We start from the raw sequence: 19661 nt of genomic DNA, 5'->3' as shown, positions 1-19661 counted from the left end.
CTCCTCCTCCTCCTACTATTCGTCGTCGTCGTCGTCGTCGTCGATCGCATCGTCGGTCGTCGTCCTGTCTCGTCGTGCCGTGAGAACGCGACGCGAGAACAACCGTAAAGCAAACTGCCGAGGGCGCCGCAGAGCGGAGTCGTTCCAAGTCGTGCGGCTCGCCCGTTCAAGAAAGATGCTTGCATTGCTTGCGCGCACATGGTGACATCGTCTTCCGGGTCAGTTCGAAAGTTAATTCCGCGGCGGAGGTACGGCCACCGGCGGCGAGGAGGCTTGCACGCCTCCTGGATACGATCGGCGGCGTCCCCGTGAAGGCCCCGGCGAGCTCGGCGGAGCGGCGCCTTCATGGGGTCCTCATGGGGTGTAATGGCGATCGAGACATCGGGAGGATGTTTTGTTTCGTGAATGTTTGCGGGTTCGGCGAGTCCGAACGTTACGCTACGTTTATCTTGCTGCTATTATTGTTTTGTTGCATCAATCAAACCGATATCTCGATCTCAAGCTTGAAATTTATTAATTGGGTAATTTAGTTCGCAAGTAGTAACGTCCGGTGACGATTAGGAATCTGCTCCGTTTTACCTTTACGCTCCGGAATTGTTGTTGAATTTAAAAATGGTGATTTTTTAATTTGCAGTCCTACTTGCATTTAATTATACGGTGGTATTATTAATATTCTAATCTCAGTGTTTTATTGAAATTGCAGTAACAGTTCGTGATTGTCTCACTGATTGAATTCTGATGACTCCAATTCGCAATTTTCAATCTCCAATACAGTGACACAGGCTTTAGGCATCGCTTATAAATTACCTCAAATGACTTTTAAATGTTACTGATAAGTTAAACTTTAAAGAGAGAGAAGTGAGTTTTTTCCTGCACTATTTGACAACTACTAGAAAAACTACATTGTTTATAAAGCTGCTGAATTAATTATGTAGGAAGTGTATTTCCTTAATTTGTCAAAATGCTTGTTTTGTTATATTAGTAGTGTTATATAAATTTTAAATGAATGATAAAGTCATATGAGATAATTTACAAGCTTTATCTAAAGCCTGTGTCATTGTATTGGAGGTTGAGGATTGTAAATTGAAGATTAGAATTTGACTAGTCAGATGATGTTTGATATTTAATTTTAATATTTTTAATTTGTTTTATTCTCATTAGATGAATTCTAATCTTCAATTTGAAATCCTCAATCTCTAATGCAGGCATAGGCTGTAGACACTGCTTATAAATTATCTCAAATGACCTTAAAATGTTAACTATAAGTTAAACTTTAAAGTGAATTTTTTGCTCTACTATTTGATATCCATTAGAAAAGTTACATTGTTTATAATGCTGCTGAATTAATTATGTAGGGATATTTTACTAAAATGTTTGTTTTATTATAGTAGTCATGTTTTAAATGATAAAATCATATGAGATTATTTATAAGCAAAGCTAAAAGTTCATGTCACAGTTCATTAAAGAGTGAGGATTGGGAATTGGAAATTAGAATTTGAGACTAGAAGGGAATTGGAGACTAGAAGAGATAATTTTTAATATTTAATTTTAATCTGTTCCGTTCTGAAGTCTAATCTTTAATTTACAATTTTTCAATGCATAGTGTGACATTTATTTAATAATTGTGGAAAAATGTTATAAATTCATGAGATTCCTAAATTTGAAGATTATATTTAATTGATTTCTTTAATATACATTTATTTCATTTTTACTGATTATAAATTATGATTTGTAATTTATTTTACTGATGACAAATTAATTAGTAATTCTCTGTATAGCAAAATATGGGAAGTATTTTGTTTGATAGATATTCTATCATAGATGATTGTGAAAGAGCAGAGCAAAGTTATAGAGCTCTTAATTACATTAACTTTATTATTATATTATTTTTGCAATATTAATTCAATCTATGCTAGAAATAAAGTGATTTATTGATAATAAATTTTTAATATTTAACGCGCGATGGTCGAGACAAATTTTATGTAATAATATTGAATCAGATTGCACTTTGTGAGATTAAATTAAGATTGATATTAAATATATTGAATATTAAATATTGGATTGATGGATATACAATACATATATTGGGTGAGTGCAAAAATTGTACTCAATTTATTCAAAATTCAAACAGCTGTTATTTTTGTTAAAAATAAAATAAAATCTAAATCTTACTCTATCTGATGAGAGAATTTAAGAATCTGTTTTTTTTTAAATTGTGATGGTTAACGGAGTTACGAGCAATTAAAGTCAAAATATTCTTATTTAATTCGCAACTCAGTAACAAAAAATCGTAGGGACATTTTTTAAAAACGATTTTTCTTTTACATTAAAAATTCAAAAATTTTTGCAAATTTTTTTGGACATGTGAGAGACCCACAAAATGAAGAACAAATTTCCCGTTTTAATATAGTTTTCTATATGTAAAAATTATAAAACTCACTTATAAAAATATATAGTAATCATTCAAAAATAGAGATTTCAAGCTTTAAAACCCTTTTTTTAGTTTAAATTTCGTTCATTTTTCAAAAAATTGTAGCTGTTTGAACTTTGAATAATAAATCAAGCACGAATTTTTGCACTCACCCTATATATACATCTAATAATTTCAATATTACATCTTACTAATTTATTAATGTATGTTTAGTTGTTACTGACATTTTAAATCAATCTTATACGATTTTACCATATAAGATAATTTATAAGCAATAGCTACCGGGGAAAATAAGTTCATGAGATTTCTGAATTTGGAGATTGTTTAATTAATTTCACTAATATACATTTATTTTTTCACTGATTAATTAATTAGGATTATTCTCTGTATAGCATAATATAAAGATATTACGTTTGATTTTCTATTATCTACAATTTTAACAGACTTTTGTAATATTATTGATGTAATGAATTCTTGATTATGTTCAATTAATTTTATCTTTATTACATTTTTATCGAATTATTAATTGAATGAAAATTAAAATACATAAAGCAGTTTACTGATTTCGTATTCAAATGATGATCGAAGCAACATATAGTAAAGTAGATTGTGTTATTTTATGAGATTATTTATCAAATTAAGTTTGGATACAAAGTATTGGATATGTGGAGGGACACACATGCGATAAACTGTAATATTTAACATAACTTTTTTACACACACGTGATGAACTGTAACATTTAACACAAACTTTTTTTTACTAATATTCCAATATTGAAGGATAAACAAGGAAGAATTAAATTTTTCAAGATAAACAATTCATAACTGATACAGAGAGCTTTATATCTAAATATAGGTTTGTTTATTTATAGCAAATCTCAAGTATGTAGATATATCCTAGAATACACTTAGATAGCAAACATTGTGAATGACCCCTCATATCAAACACCATTCAGTGTAATACAAACATACGTGATTATGTCTATAGTCATGCAAATAATTACATGAACATGTGAGTGATGCAAAATTGCAGCTCTTTTAGCATCTATCTACCATAGGGACAGCATTCAAGTATTGATTGCAGCAACATGGTGTGCTATGGGAGGAGGGTTGAAACCCAGGCATGGCAGACCCACCTATTATATCTTATACTTGTCATTCAAAGGTTTTGTTTCCATTAACATTTTTCAGATAAATACAGATATAACAGTTATACATAAAAATATATTTAAAAAATGTAATTATAAAACAAAAATGTCACAAAGTTTGTTACCATTAAAATGGTTTAAGTGTTTTAAGATAAATTTGTTATAATATCATAAATTATTATGTTTACTTTAATTAATTATATTTATAACGATTACAAAATAATTTTTAAATTTGTGTATTAATATTTGCAAAAATTATAATTTCGTACATATAATTTTATTATATAAAACTAATTTTCATTATTGCTGTATGAGATATTATTTTGCATTGCTCTTTCTGTTTTTGTAATTTTTATTTTGGTGTTTTTGAAGAATATATTTTTATGCATTTGTATTTATATTTTAATACTCTTACTTGTAGAATATTTTTAAATATATTATAAAAATAGTAAAATTGGGGGACAATATATGGTATTAATTCTTTAAGAAAAAGAGGTAAATATTCAAATTCTGTAAAGGTCAGAAAATCCAATTGAGTGTATTAATGTGTGATAGCTATAGACAACAATGGCAGAAAATGTATGTTCTTTGATATACCACGAAAGCATGAAATCTAGACAAGTTTAACTTAGAGAATATTAAAAATACGTAAAATTTTATTTTAAAATAATTTCTGTTTCCGTCACTTGCGTATTACAACTTAATATATTTATTTAATTTATTATAGTTTAATTTAATTTATAAGTTTATGTACGAAATAGTATCTGAGATAAATAGAAATAAGTAAAGCAAAACAGGATCTTGTATTAATTGATCAAGATTAATTTATTAAATTTAATTAATTGCGTCATTTTATTACAAAATATCAAACTGTATATATATATATTTTTATTACTGTATATATATTTAAAGATATATTAATCTTTTATCTTCAAAAATTACTGATTAAATTTAATATAAATTTAATAATTTTTTTACAGGTTACTGCAATGAAGTTAATTAAATGCATGAATGACAATGGGCTGAAACATTTAAATGATTAGCATTTATATATAAATATTACTACTTACTATCAGCCATAGGTAAAGTAATCTATTAAGTATTATCAAAAAATTTTGTTGAAACGTAAAATTTTTTTAAAGAAGTTGCGAATATTAAAATATAACTTTTTATTAAAATATAATTTTTTATACATTTTTATATATTATTATACATATATACATAATTAATAATAAAATAATCTTGTATATTTCTGATGTTATTGCATATATATTTCTGATGTTATTCTCTACATTATTATTTTCAAAAATTTAGCAACGATTTTTATTACTAAGGAATAATTTGCATTAAAATTATTTTAGATTACAACGAATTTAAAATATGCTAAATATATTTTCTTATGTAAAGCTTGTGCCAGACATGGCGGCGATTGAAGAGAAAAAGCGAGTGGGTGGCTCTAAGGTGTCAGCCATCGCGAACATCTTTCAATCCAAACCGCAATTGGACAATCTAAGAACGAACAATATTCTCTCGGATGGATTTAAGGAGCCAGCTGTTCCATTGAAAGAATCTCCGACGCAAGTAACAGTGGTCAGAACTGAGAGCCATGTGGCACGTTTCAACAATGCGCGAGCCCTCTTCGAGAAACTTGGCGAGGAAAACAAATCGAACAGACCGTAAGCATGCAATTTAAATCACAGAAATTTGTATTATTTCTCTTAAAATTATATTTTTATCCCCGGTTTTATTCATTAATTATTAACTTTTTAAATTTTTTCAATTATATTTTGTATAGATTTATCTTTATTCTTACTTATTAGTTTATTATATGTAAATTAATTTTTTTATTACTTTAATTATAGATATTATTACATTATATTATCAATTTTTCTTAACAAAGTTTGAATCTGAATAGAATAAATAATTCTTAGAATAACTTTAACATTATATATATCCTTGTTTAATCTACAGGGTAGAACGGGTTACAAAACCGAACAACTTGCACGGTCTCCGGTCTCGCTCCAGTTCTGCGAATTCAGGTTCCGGGTGCACGTCACCCGCGAGATCACCCCGCCCTCACTCACCCTCTCCCCCAGGCAGCCGCGAACACCTAAGCACGTGGAGCGCCAGCGTACCGACTTTGAACGCGGAGCGACACTTTGAAAATGGCCACTGTGCGCCGGAGCGACGTCCTGGCGCGGGAGTGGGTAAAGTCGAACGCACGGGCAAGGAGAATGATCGTCCGGAGCGGCCGGAAAAACCGGAACGCCGGCCGAATTCGAAGGAGCTCATCGAGAAGCAACGGAATTGGACTAGCCACTTCTCCAAGACTAGACCGAATCGCTACAATTCTGATCCGAATCGCTCGCTAGTCCAAACTTCTCTGAACTCCCAGAATGCACAGAGTCAGGCGCAGCAGTCGTCATCGTTCGTTGATACGTGCCAGAATTCGAGCGCGGTAGCCAGCGACTCTGCCAGCCCAGCTACCAGATCAGCGAGCTTTTGCTCGGCACGCTCGCCCCCACCACCGCCTCCGCCTATCAGGAACTCATCTGCAGCCAGTAGAAGAGAACGACCGGCGAGTATCGCCTCTGGCAGCTCATCTGAATTACTAGAAAGTCCGGAGTATGCAACGGTGGAGAGGTTCGACGACATTTCGCCAACGATTCCGGAGTATGCTGTTGTGCAGAAGAAGAAACCTCAGAATAGTCCGAAAGAGAGTAAAACTGGCGGCACCGATAAGACTCAGGACGCTCCGTTGCCGGAGTACGCCGTTGTGCAGAAGAATAATTCGAAAGCAGCTTTGAAATCAGCGGAGAATTCCAAGGAGGCTTCCAAGACACAGAATTTAAAGTGCGCAGCAATCACAGAGGCAGTTACGGGAAATAAAATCGTGACTTCGAGGTCGACAGAGGCTGCCAAGGATGTTTCTAAATCCACTGTACAGAACTTGACAAGCTCCGCGACTGCAGAACCAATTTCAGGAAATAAAGCTGTAGTTTCGAAATCAGTGGAGGACACTAAGGAGGCTTCTAAAGTTACCACGCAAACTGTAAAAAACCCACCAGTTGTAGAAGTAGTTTCAGTATGCAAAGATGCAGTTTTGAGGCCAACAGAAAATTCGAAAGAGCCCTTGAAAAATTCTACGTCTACAGAAGAAGCGCCAGCATTCAAAGCTATAGTGTCTAAACCAACAGAGTCTTCAAAAGAGGAGGTCATGGAGGCTATGGAGGAATCGAAAGAAGCCACAAAAGACTCAACAATTCCAGAATCCAAAACTGCCATCATAAACGATAATAGCGACTTTTCAGAGCAGACAAAAGCATCGCCTGTACTAAACTATGAGGTTTCTAGTCCAACTCGAAGTGCCTCGATGGACAATATCCTCACGAGGAGGGAGAGCGATCTGCTGGAGGCGCCAGAATACTTTAATTGTCCCCCGAGCCCAATTCACTCGCCAGCGAAAACTTCCGAGTGGAGGAACGAATGGCTAGCGAAAAACGACGAAATTCTGAAGAGGACTGTGGACTTAAGAGATCTGAAAACCTCGTCGAAGGAGACTCTGGAGACCGAACTGCGTAACGAAGTGACCAGGCCGGATCCAAGACCCGATTGGGCCAGACCGAATGCGAAAAGAAAAGAGACTGTAGTAGACGATAAGAGGACCGAGCTGATGCGATCACCGGAATCTGAGCTAGGTCTGCCTTCCGCAGGCACCGACAGTGCCTCTTCCAGCATGAGTTCACCTAGTTCACCCTCCAAGGATAGCAAGGAGGAAAAAGCGGAGAAGGAAATGTCGGAGAAACATCAGACAGGTAAGCTATGAAATTTGTATAAAGTTTTATGAGACCAAAGAACTTTATTATGAATAGGAAAAATGCATCGAAAGAAATTAATGACTATCAAGATCAATAAAAGTTGTCGATGTTGTGTGTTGTATAATTTTGTTTTTTTAAATTAATAATTTAAATAATGCCTACTAAAAAAAATAATGTTTAAATAATATTTTTAAAAAATTACATAAAAACTTGTGTGTATATATAATTTTAATTATTGAATTTATATTTTGATTTTAATATATATTTAATATATATTGAGTGTCTTTATGATAAATGATTAACTTAAAAAATCAATCTTTACATTTTCGAGAAATATCGGTGAGGCCAGGTGACTCTCGCTGTTGTGGGTTGGGATGGCAGTGTGCCAAAATGCCAAAAAGTAAAAGTACCAGACGCAGCTCCCCGCTTTATCCCCTTTCTCCTTCCCTTTACTTTGCCACCTCCTCTTTTACTAGTGTGCCACGGTATTATTTATAGAAATCATCGTGCGGCTTGTCCAGCGGCCAAACGCTCGTGCCTTGTCGTTTACTTTGCAAAAGTGTCTCTGGGGCTCTCGAATTTTAGGATTTGAAAATCGTCAATGTTGTGTTTGAAATCAGTTTTAATCACTATAGTGACCTCTTTGAAGATAGAATGAGTCATAATGCTTTTTATAAATGCGAAAACAGCAAGTTTGTGAAATGCTTTGCTGATGTATATAAATATAGATATAACATACATTTCTGAAAATGGAAAATATAAAAATGTTAATTTGTTAATAAATACACATAAGGAAGTTTGAATCTATTAATAAATTGGTGAGGAAATATGCACATGTTTACAAGTAGAATTTTTTAGATCAAATATTCTTTATATTATAAGTTAACAAACTAATGAAAAATTGAAGTTAAATTGAAGAATCAAAACGAAAAATAAATGTGTCACGATACAAAAATAAGTTAAATTAAGGAATTATATACAAAGAATGCCCATAAAATTTTGCATAATTATCTAAACATGCAATAAAAATCTGCAATCTAAATATTATTTATTACTTAAATATAAACATAAATAAGATAATAAACTTTAAAAAAAATTCAACGCTAAATAACATTAAATAATCAATAGCTTAACTCTCCCTACTAAGTGCTATAGTTTAATTAAGTTGATTTAAAGACTGTATATTCTGCGCGAATGTGTGATCTTGTAATAGAATACACAAGACTAGTGTTTATATATGAAACGCTATACTATTTTTTGTATCAATATTTTTATACTTGGAGCGCCACGTACTCCAGAAAAACATAAAATTATGTGCCTGCGATTACTTTGCATCGATTGTGGAGGTACTTCAGCGTCTATGTTAGTCTGATAAGCTATTTCAGCTTACTGCGCAGTACTTTTAATATCATAAATTTATTTTTCAAATATTCAGGTCGCAACAGCTATGACTTGGAAGCGGAGGATCAGGAGAAGCCGGCCACGTATCAGAGCTGCGTCTCAGGAACGGAGAGCCTCTCCGAGAAAGATCAATTCAAGTTTAACGAGACGGACACTACCACGGTCATTCGACGTTCTCATGTGCGACTTGATCTTCAGGCTGCAGGTCTGGGTCCACGTCCACCCTCTGTCATCAGTTCTGATCAGGAATATCCGCCGCTAGAACATAAGGAGATTCCTGTGCCCTTTCCGTATGCCAAGAAGTTACAACAGAATGAAGAAATTGTTTCACAGAGTAATATCGAATGCAAAACTCAATCGAAACCAAACACGGAGACCAAGAACCACAGCGATACTACAGAAGCAATGAAAATCAATACTACATCTACGGAGGATATGTTGGAGGCAAAAATGAAAGCGGGCAATGATGGAATATGCCAGAAGACTGTCTCAAATGCGAAAAACGATCAAATCAAAATCAGCGTAAGAGAGAAGATTGCGAAAAACAGAGAAGAGGTCTCTGGCAAGCGTTCCAGCTTTGTCGAGTCCGAAAGCAAGGATAGTGTAGACAAGGCAACTATTCGTAGCCAGGAAATGAATAGTTTTGGGCTCATCACGAAGGAAAGTAAAGACGAGGAGAAGTATGTGACAGAAGTGGCGAAGTCCGAGATCAGCAGCAGAAAAGAGTGCATAGCAGCGGTGAACAGTGTCTTGAGTAGGAGGCTGGAGAAGGAGATGGAGCAGCCCCAAACGACGTGGGAGCAAGAGAAACAGAAGGCTGAACTAGCAAAACTCCGGTTATCGGAGAGCAACAATCAGAGCTCTCAGGTTAATACGCTTTCGCAAAGACATTCCAGCAAAAAGTCCAACGAGCAACTGTCAGAAAGCAGCCAATTTGAAGATAGTGACTCCAGTGATACGAAGACTGTTACAAATGTCGAATGTGTGGCAAAGGAAATACAGGACAATTCTGTCGGAATTGCAGAGACAGCTTCGAAGAATAGTGTTAATCATATCACTCCTTTGACGCCAGATACTATGACTCCAGACGAGGCTGAAAATCTTCTGAGTTCTCGGTAAATATATAGCGACTAAGAGAAAGAATTTTGGAGTCGATGTTAGAGAGATTAGAAAGTTTGATACATAGAAATTTATATAAGAATTTTAGAAAAAGAGAGAAAGGAAAAATCATCATCTTTTTAATATTTAATTTTATTGATATTAAGAATTAATAATTAATATCAATAAAAAGACGACAGTTTTGGGATGATGCTGTTTCTAAGAGTTGCTTTTAGCATATAACTTTCGCATTTTTAATACAGCAATTGTATTTTTTATAGTGTAATAGTACCATGAATTTCTTTTGCTGCAATCTGGCAACTTAGTAACTTTTTATTTGAGGCTTAGTATTAATAACTTTGTTTTTCTTTCATTTTAATTCTAATACGTTCGTGTTTATTTGAATGCAAATCTGCTGATTGCCATGGTCCATGCAGCATCTTAGAAAAAAAGATTAGGTGAGTACATTTGCAATTCTGTGATTTAATAACGGAAGCAGATATGTTATTTTACAATGATTGAAAAATAATATGTTGACATTTCAATGAGTGAACTAAACATATATATAAGAGAATTAAACTTATCTTACAAAAACCTTTTTTAAAAAAAGAACTTTTTATTTGAGGCTTAGTATTAATAACTTTGTTTTTCTTTCATTTTAATTCTAATACGTTCGTGTTTATTTGAATGCAAATCTGCTGATTGCCATGGTCCATGCAGCATCTTAGAAAAAAAGATTAGGTGAAGCTTTTATTAAAAAATTAATAGTTTTATCATTAAGATATTACTTTTTCTTTTGATTTTATTTATAATAAATATCAAAGAGACTAAGAAAATATATATAAATATATCTTAATTGTATCCATTCATTATTCTGTGAAGAAGAATAATACATAGAAAAGAAAAGATAATTTTTTTAAAAGTACTATTTAAAATCTATGTATTTTTAATCTCTTATCATTATTTAGTCGCTATTCTTTTAGTGAGAAGATTAAGATAATCAAGAAACATTTTTCTTCACGAAGAAAAGCTTTGTTGAATTATATAATCATTCCTATTATGAAAATGTTTTTAAGTTTAATATTCAACAATATATATAAGGAATATCGAGGAATGTCTCATTAATGAATGAGCATAACTGCTTTTGTCATTTAACTGCAGAATTGATTCGCTATCAGCGATTTCGTAATTCGTGCGTAAAACAGTGTGAATGATTCGTGAAACAAATTAGACAAGGTTCGGCGTTGCTATCGGACGAGGAAGCGCAGGAGATAGCGAGGCTGCTGTCTCCCACTGGTGCCAATGACGCAATAATAGGTGATGGGATTTCTAATGACAAGGATAAGGAAGGACAGGACAAAGATAGGGACGACCAGGACAACACGCCCGACTGGCTGTCCGATGTCCTGTCTGCTCCTGATTCCAGTCTTATCAATAGTGCTACTCATGATTATAGGTGAACGAGCTTATTTTTTATGTCTTTTCGGTTGCGCGTCTTTTCTTATGTCTTTTTGCAATTTTATTTCTATTCTCTATTTTTTCTTTTAACGATTTTAAGTAAATTTTTCGATTTTAATATTATTTGTTTTTGGCAAATTTTTGAATTTTTAAATTGTAATGTTTTTAAAATTTTGTTCTTCTGGATCTCTGGAGAATAAAAATTTTTTAATCTTTGATCTCCTTTAGAATTTAAAAAATATTGCGTTCCTTGAATTTTTATAATTTAGGATAAAGACTCGAATTCTTATCAATTCTTGGACAACTGGATGATTTAAGGTCTTTCAACTTTTAGAACTATTCTATAATTTTGAGAATTACTCTTAGCTTCTCTATCGATTTATCTGTTAACTCTCTATTTATTTCAGTTTGTCTCATAGATCTCGCAGTGACCTGACGATAGATTCGTTGACGGAAAGCCAGATAGGATCAGTCACAGGAAGTGAGAGCGGATTACTCGGCTCCGTCAGCAGCTTAAACGACACTCATGAAACTAACGATGACACTGAAACCGAACAACAGGACGACTACGTTCCAACTCCAGGAAAAATTGTAATTATCACAATTAAAGCACTAGCTTACTTCTTTTTCTTCAACTTAATTGAATCAGAAAGTAGATTTGTGATAAAAAAAAACTAGAGAAATATAGATTTATCAGAATAAAGAATGTATTGTTTTTTACAACAGTGTTTAATAATTTAATAATTTTTATTTTTTTGCCACTTTGATTTTGCGACATTATTAACTTGGGTATTTAATTAATTAGGTACTCGTGGAGAATGGCGTGCATTATTTCGAGGACGGCCACTTTTGGATGGAAGTAGCGGGAATTCCAGAGTCTGATGAAGATGACGAAGACTATCCATCCACCGTGCCCATCAAGAAAACCTCCAAAGTGTCCTTTGACACCGGTCCCATGCGTGTTTATTCCACGCATTCTGTCAATGAATACGATCGCCGCAACGAGGACGTCGACCCCGTGGCGGCCAGTGCAGAATACGAGCTGGAAAAACGCGTCGAAAAAATGGAGGTAATCCTAAATTGCACTCCTTTTTTTTTAGTATTCCATAAAATAAAAATAATATTAGCCTCACATTGGAAATCTTGGCAAGTAATATCGCTGATTTTTTACAATTTCTTCTCATATTTTATTTTTAAAGTCTTTGAACACTTCGTTTTCGTTGTATTTCTAATTTATCTATTCACAAATATAATAGTATTTTGTGATTGCTTCAAGGGGAGGCATTTTGAGATGTTAAAAATTTCTTCAATTTTTTATTTAAAATTAAACACTTTTTCTTAAGAAAAATCCTGCGCTATGATACTAATCTTTTCAAAAAACCTAGGTATTTCCTGTCGAGCTGATGAAGGGTCCGGAAGGCCTGGGCCTCAGCATAATCGGGATGGGTGTGGGTGCAGACGCTGGTCTAGAGAAGTTGGGCATTTTTGTGAAAACTATCACGGAGAAAGGTGCGGCCGCGCGCGAGGGTCGAATCCAGGTGAATGACCAGATCGTTGAAGTTGACGGGAAGAGTTTGGTCGGCGTTACGCAGGCTTACGCCGCTAGCGTACTGAGGAACACTTCCGGTCTTGTGCGATTTGTCATTGGCAGGGAGAGGGACCCCAAGAACTCGGAAGTGGCGATGTTAATTAGACAGAGTCTCCAGGCGGACAAAGAAAGGGAACTAGCGAACGCTGCCAATAGGTAAAAGAGCGCATTCACGTAACTTGATCTTTGAATAATATTCGAAGATCGAATATTATCACAATATTATAATTTATAATATTGTGACTGCGTATGTGAGAGACAACCGATAAATAAGAGCCCTATACGGTCGAAGCTAGATCTTAAAATGCTTTAAATAAATTAATCTTGAATCACTAAATATGATATATATGTACTTGACATATATACCACAATTGTAGTCTAACGAACTGTTTTGTAGTTTAACGAACTGTGCACCGAAATATTTCCGGACTAAACACAATTAAACCACTGTAGTAATTTCGCGAATTAAATTAAATTCTAATAATTTCGATGTTCAATCAGGCATCATATTTCAAAGATGTTAATATGCTGAAAAAATTGTAATTAAACTTATTGCGAAAAATATTACCTCGGCCGGGAGTCGAACCCGGATCTCTTGTATTCCGTACGAGCGTCCTGAGCCATTAAAGGCCTTAGTAATCCCTTAGTCTCCTATATATACCGATTATTGCGAAAAATATTACTAAGACCTCGGTGATCCAATGGCTCAGGACGCTCGTACGGAATACAAGAGATCCGGGTTCGACTCCCGGCCGAGGTAATATTTTTCGCAATAAGTTTAATTACAATTTTTCAGCATATTAATATCTTTGAAATATGATGCCTGATTGAGCATCGAAATTATTAGAATTTTAAGATCTAACTTCGACCGTATAAGGCTCTTATGCCTGGTTTATGCTTCGGTCTTAATTTTAAAATCCTAAAATTCAGCCAATAGGGCTACCAGTTTTAACTGGTTCTAACTGAAATCTGTATTCCATTGGCTAAATTTTAGGATTTTAGGATTAAGACCGAAGCATAAACCAGGCATTATTTATCGGTTATAATTTATAATTATTTATTTTTATAATGACAAATTTTATTATGATGTAATATAAAATCAATCTGGCACAAATAGTAAAATTTATTTTCCAAAAATTAGATATTTTATTTTATGATGAAAGATCCGTTTTTTATAATAATTACTTGACTAATAATTCAGTAATTCAATAACTGACATGTTTTTATGTTTGAAATTTAAGTAATGTTATAAAATTATTATGTATTTTGTTATTTTTTTTCAACTCAGTTTGAAGACTCTGTCTTCTTTTAATTTAAATACTTGTCTCATCTGCGTTCCCAATGATGATTTATCCTTGCTCGCAAAAATTCCGTGACGATACTTTGTGGCCACTTCAATGAGAGCCTGAGGCATCTTGGAGTGCTGAGGGAACCACGTTTTATGTAACCAATGTTATATTTCTGTAATAAATATTAACAAATTTTAGCGTTATAATAATAAAACTATTAACTTCGACCGACATTAAAAAAAAGAAATACGTTCTCCAGAAAACTTAACTTCTCCGATGCTTCTCCCGATGGCCAACGAGGAAGCGAGGACATCTCCGTCGGCAGCGGGACGAGCGGGATCCCCGGTTCGCCGGCAATGTCTTCCTGTTCAGAGGGAGAACCAGCACACAGCCCTATCGAGAACTACCTATCGCCTTCTAGTCGCAACCGATCTCCTATACTTGGCTCTTCGCACAACACTACGCAGAGCGATGTAGACAGTCTGAGATTGCTCTTGCAAGAGGTATTTTGCGTATTTATATTCTGCGCTTTACAACTCGAATCTGTATCCCTTTTTCATCCGTTTATTTAAAAATCTTATTCATTCAGATGTTTAGACACCTGTTACTTATATGTGTGGTGTTAGTTAGCCTTATTTTTTTTTTGTAAATAGTCATTAGATAATGCATTGTTCAACAATGACATTTCCATGATACGTAGCGCATATACTGTATTTGTACATACTTTTGTGTGTATGTGTGTAAACTATGAGTGCAGGTATCACATATGTAAGTTCACTGCAATCGCACAGTGTGTATTTATTTCATTTTTTCTTTGTTTTTGTTTTTTTTTTGCTTATACGCTATGCGTGTCGTTGGTTGCTTGCAGAGTCAGTATAAACTCTCATTAGCGGACGAGGAAGTGGAAAAGCTCAAGGCAAAGGTAACGTAACAGTTATGACAGTTACTTAATAATATTAACTAATCGATCATAATCGAATCAGATTTATTCAAGTAATTATAACTGCTTGATTTAATAGGAAATTTATTAATATTAATATAGAAAATATAATACAAAATCTATTTTACAGGTCAAAAGACGCATGTTTATTTGTTTTTATACTATGCATGCTTCTCTTAATCTTCACAAATTTTTCATGCTTTTCTCTTTGCCTGCATTGTAACATCAAAATGCATGAAATAAACAAGTGTATATTTTTATAGCTTGTAGCTTGTGTGTATATTAATGTACATAAATAATAAGAACTTCCCATTCTCTATTAATTCATTTTTTGTGTTACTATTTTATGCAAAAAAGTAAATATTTTATGTATAATACCTAATATATAATATAATGTCAAATATATATTTTTATATATCTTACATTTTTTTATACAAGACTTTTGATAAAAAGATATTAGCTCGCAATTTCATTGAAGAAAATTATAATAAATAAAAGTCATAAACGTTCTTCGCTTGCAACTTTATTTTTAGCATAATTTATTAAAAAATACTTAAAATATTTTTAAACAGTCTTTTTTTACACTTTGCAGATATTTACTGTACTATGTTATTGCTTTGTTATATTACTGAATTGACAACATTTAGAAACACTTTCCTAAAGCTATTATTTTTTTCGTACAATTGCATGCTTTCATTATCTTTACAGATAATTTTTCTCCCATGCCAATCGACATTAAATAAACTTTAACTTTTAATTTTTGCGCCAAACATAAATATTTGATTAATTATATTACCATACACAGCGCAATATTCAAGAAATTATAGACTTGTATGTAAATTATAACTGTACACAGTTTTTTAACGATAATTTCAAAAAGAAACATTACAGTATTTTTACTGAAGTTTTTTACTCAAAGTTATATTTTCTATTAGATATATCCCAAGTTGATGCTTTGAAGACACTTTATCTGTAATGTTACGTCATATATATTTTGTAATCTTACAATTAGTCGTATTATAATCTCCATGTTTCGGACAGTTAGTAGAATTGGAAAACAGCGGAGCGGGTAGCGAAGAATATGCAGCTAAGTTACGGGAATCGGGATTACGTCTTCACGAATCGGAAAGAGCATTGGGCACCGCCCGCCAGGACCTATTGACAGCCAGGGAGATGTTGTCGCAGGCGACGGCGCAAAACGCAGCTCTACAACAAAAGTACGCTAGGGCCAGGAGGGCCGCCAGAGTTCTGCGTGCAGACGTTACAGTCAGGGACGAGTACTATGAGCAATTGTTGCGGGAAAAAGATACGGAATACAACGCATTGGTGAAAAGTCTCAAGGATAGAGTACGTGTCGAAGGGTTTAACCGATGATATTTGGTTTTTTAGAGAGAACAAATATTTTTAAAAGATTATTTCAGGTGATCACGTTAGAGGTGGAGCTAACGGAGACCCAGAGGCGATTTGGTCTACCGGTACGGTTACCATACGACAATGCCACTACTAGGATAGTAACACCACAGTTTTCTCGCAAACAACTGCCACCGCCACCTTCATCGACCAGCTGCCAGCTTTCTGATACAGAAACCTCTGACCTTAGTAGCCCGGATGACGGTGACAAGACTGCTACTGTGGAAAGAAAATTGCCTCTACCGCTACCGGTAAAGGAAGAATTAGATCGTGCTGTCCCAGCCCATCGTCTGCTGGACAATTCTGCTGGCAAGAGCAAGGCGGAATTAGCTAGCAGAGGCGGCTTGGCCAATCGTCAGCTACCCAGGCGATCCGGAGGTCTCAGCAACAGTAGTTCTGTATGTCATCTCATATTAATTCAATTTAAGTAATTGTAGCATACATTACTCGTTCGGGTGTTTATGCTCCAAAATTATAATACAAACCTTAGAATTAATGATAGAAATGAAAAATAAATTTAATGCCTTAAAACTTTTATTTTAATGAAGTTGTACAATAAAAAATTCCTATTTTAGGATTACGGATTGGACGAGTCGGGTGACAATACGGACGATGATTCCTCCTCAAAATTGACTTCGCAAGACAGCAGCCGGTCACCCAATGACTTAACAACCAAGCAGTCCAACTTGAGTTCCTATTCCAGCACTTCATCCATCAGTTCACTTAAGGGAAAATCGCACATGGATCCTATACATCCTACCGCGATTCGGCAGCACAGCACCATTAGTTCACAAGTCAGAGCGATGACTGAACAAAGTTGGCCCCAATCGCAGAAAAGTATGTCAACGTGTTAGCTTCAATACTGTTATTATCCAAATTTTATTATACACGGTTATAATTCTCTTTTATATACATTCTTTACAACTTATTTTTTGATATATTAACAATTTTTCTCGGTAGCTTTGACTGGACCTCCTGCATCATTGGCAGAACAGTTGAAGCAAGTTCTAGCCGAGCGGGAGAAGCGGCTTGGTGGAAACGACTCCTCGAGGGAGAGCTCTGGAGATTTCAGTGATCTCAATAGTCCACACAATAATGATCCAACTATGGTTACACATCATCTCGTGGAGGAGATACGGCAAGCTGTTAACGAGGCTAATCAAAGAGGTAAATAATAATTAAATGAAATTGACAGTCGATAGTTTGAATTACCGTCGGTTTCAATAAAAACAACGTGATTTCGTTGTAAATTAAAACTTGTTATGTTTTTAGTGAAAAAGGTATCGATTCCTCCGTCGAATTTGATCGGTAATGCAAGTGCCCCCTGGCATCATCCAGGAAGTTCTCCATCAAGTTTATCCTCCGGCGGTTCTGTGAGTCCTCCCGGCGTTGATCCTAGTTCTTTAAAAGGTAACATCACAGGTACTTTAGAAATTATATATTGATGTTTATGTGTCAGCACTAACGCTTCAATCACTCGGTCAGGAATTAAAATTAAAAATTCAAATTGAAATTAAGGATTTTCGAAATAATGATGTCCGTTAATTTCTTTTAATTAGCTTCTGCGCAGTTAATAGCACTTTATTTAAGAACAATTTTGCTTCACTCGCTTAAATTTGCTTTAAATGCATGATTTTTCTTCAGTCTTTTTTTATGAAAACATTTATAGTTAGGAGACATTTAACGAAATAATTATTAACAAAATATAAAATATGCTAGCATCTACAGTACAGATAACGATTAATTTCTGATAGAGTGATGACTAATAGCGTGACAAACTCTTCACACCTTATACTTACTTTCCATCATGCATGCATTATCAATATAGATTCGAGCACAGTTTGGTTGCCCGCTCACCTAAGCGACTTTGGTTTAGGTGACAAGAAGTCCCACTTCTGGCAGAATGCGCCAGTTGCAGATTGGTCCAAGGAGCAAGTGAGTATTCAGTTGATTTGAGAAGAGTAAATTTGCAATTAAGAAATTCTATTTTTCCACAAATCTTTCTAAATGTATTTTTAAAAAATAAGTATTTGTGTATTAGAAAACTTATATTTAAAAAGCTTAATGTTATGTTACTCTTTCAGTTTTTAATAAAATAACTAAAAAAAAAGCGAACAGATTTTTTTTCCTTTATTTTTAATATCTTTCATTTTTCTCTAAAAGCAAGAATCTTTTTTTTCAGGTGTGCCAATGGCTGACCGGAATCGGCTTAGAACACTATTCGCCCCAATTTTTGGATAACGGCATCAACGGAAGTAACTTGCTACGCTTGGAATCGAGAGAGCTGAAGGCCTTAGGGGTTTATGGCGAGGCTAAGGCCCATCTGAAGCGCAAACTGAAGGAATTAAGGGCGCAGGCCGATCGTGAACGCAAAGAGCGTAAGGAAATCGAGCGAATGCGACGGAAAGCGGAAAAAGCTGCACGGAAAAAGTAGCCCGCGAGTAAATTAGACGCGTTCGGTATTAGTTAGACACCCGGTAGGTTAAATACGGATTTCTTTGGACGCGAAGTGTACAGGGTATCTCGAAAGAGGTAAGGAGGAATTAATACATTGGACTTTATCAAGAGGTTGAGAATATTTATTGAAAAGAAATTAGAAAACAAATTTTCTAAGGAAGATTGAGAAGAGGTTTGCCAAAGAAATATAGGTGAAACTGGAAATGACGCCGTCCATTTCATACAGGGTGTCACCTAGAAAACTATAAAAATTGTTTTTAAAATGGGAATGTCATATATTTATCAATGAAAAATTTTGTATAAACATATCTTCTAAATTGTGCTTTTTTTAACACATGTACAATCTTCTCGAATTTCTTTTCTTTTACTGTATACTTTTAGAGTATTTAATTGGTTCCGGGGGCACACGCGCACGCACACGCACGCGCGCACGCACACACACACACACACACAAAATTAAAATAATTAAAATTACGATTGTATTAAATAATTTATATTTCTTCATAATTGATATATTATATAATTATTTCAAATAATTCTTAATATTATCTTGTGTGAAATAGTATTAAAGCCATATATAGTATTAATTGAAAGAAAATTACTTATGCGTATTAATTATGATTA

At 34.2% G+C, this 19661-nt stretch overlaps 1 protein-coding gene across 6 annotated transcripts; it reads left to right on the top strand.

Annotated features, from left to right (window-relative positions):
* Nucleotides 1–16: 16 nt before the first annotated feature.
* Spn (protein phosphatase 1 regulatory subunit spinophilin) lies at nucleotides 17–19484 on the top strand. Of its 6 annotated transcripts, none has more exons than XM_018449562.1 (19): nucleotides 18–218; nucleotides 4559–4660; nucleotides 4986–5254; nucleotides 5550–7393; nucleotides 8832–9912; nucleotides 10333–10353; nucleotides 11127–11351; nucleotides 11773–11944; nucleotides 12159–12422; nucleotides 12739–13097; nucleotides 14490–14733; nucleotides 15099–15152; nucleotides 16212–16517; nucleotides 16592–16978; nucleotides 17156–17417; nucleotides 17541–17747; nucleotides 17853–18002; nucleotides 18409–18515; nucleotides 18763–19484. In XM_018449562.1, exons 3-19 carry the CDS (start codon nucleotides 4998–5000, stop codon nucleotides 19012–19014), a joined length of 6192 nt encoding a protein of 2063 aa, XP_018305064.1. In that variant the 5' UTR covers nucleotides 18–218; nucleotides 4559–4660; nucleotides 4986–4997; the 3' UTR covers nucleotides 19015–19484. The 6 variants fall into 6 exon arrangements, with proteins under 6 accessions (XP_018305067.1, XP_018305064.1, XP_018305066.1 ...); XM_018449564.1 differs by having other exon boundaries at nucleotides 11761–11944; nucleotides 17853–17990; nucleotides 18457–18515; XM_018449561.1 differs by having other exon boundaries at nucleotides 11761–11944; nucleotides 17853–17990.
* The last annotated feature ends 177 nt before the right edge of the window (nucleotides 19485–19661 follow it).

The sequence above is a fragment of the Mycetomoellerius zeteki genome, unplaced genomic scaffold (genome assembly GCF_001594055.1).
Source record: "Mycetomoellerius zeteki isolate Tzet28-1 unplaced genomic scaffold, Tzet1.0 scaffold249, whole genome shotgun sequence".
In the NCBI taxonomy this organism is placed as follows: domain Eukaryota; kingdom Metazoa; phylum Arthropoda; class Insecta; order Hymenoptera; family Formicidae; genus Mycetomoellerius; species Mycetomoellerius zeteki.
Note: the sequence above shows the minus strand (reverse complement) of the source record. Positions and strands in the feature narration are given on the sequence as shown.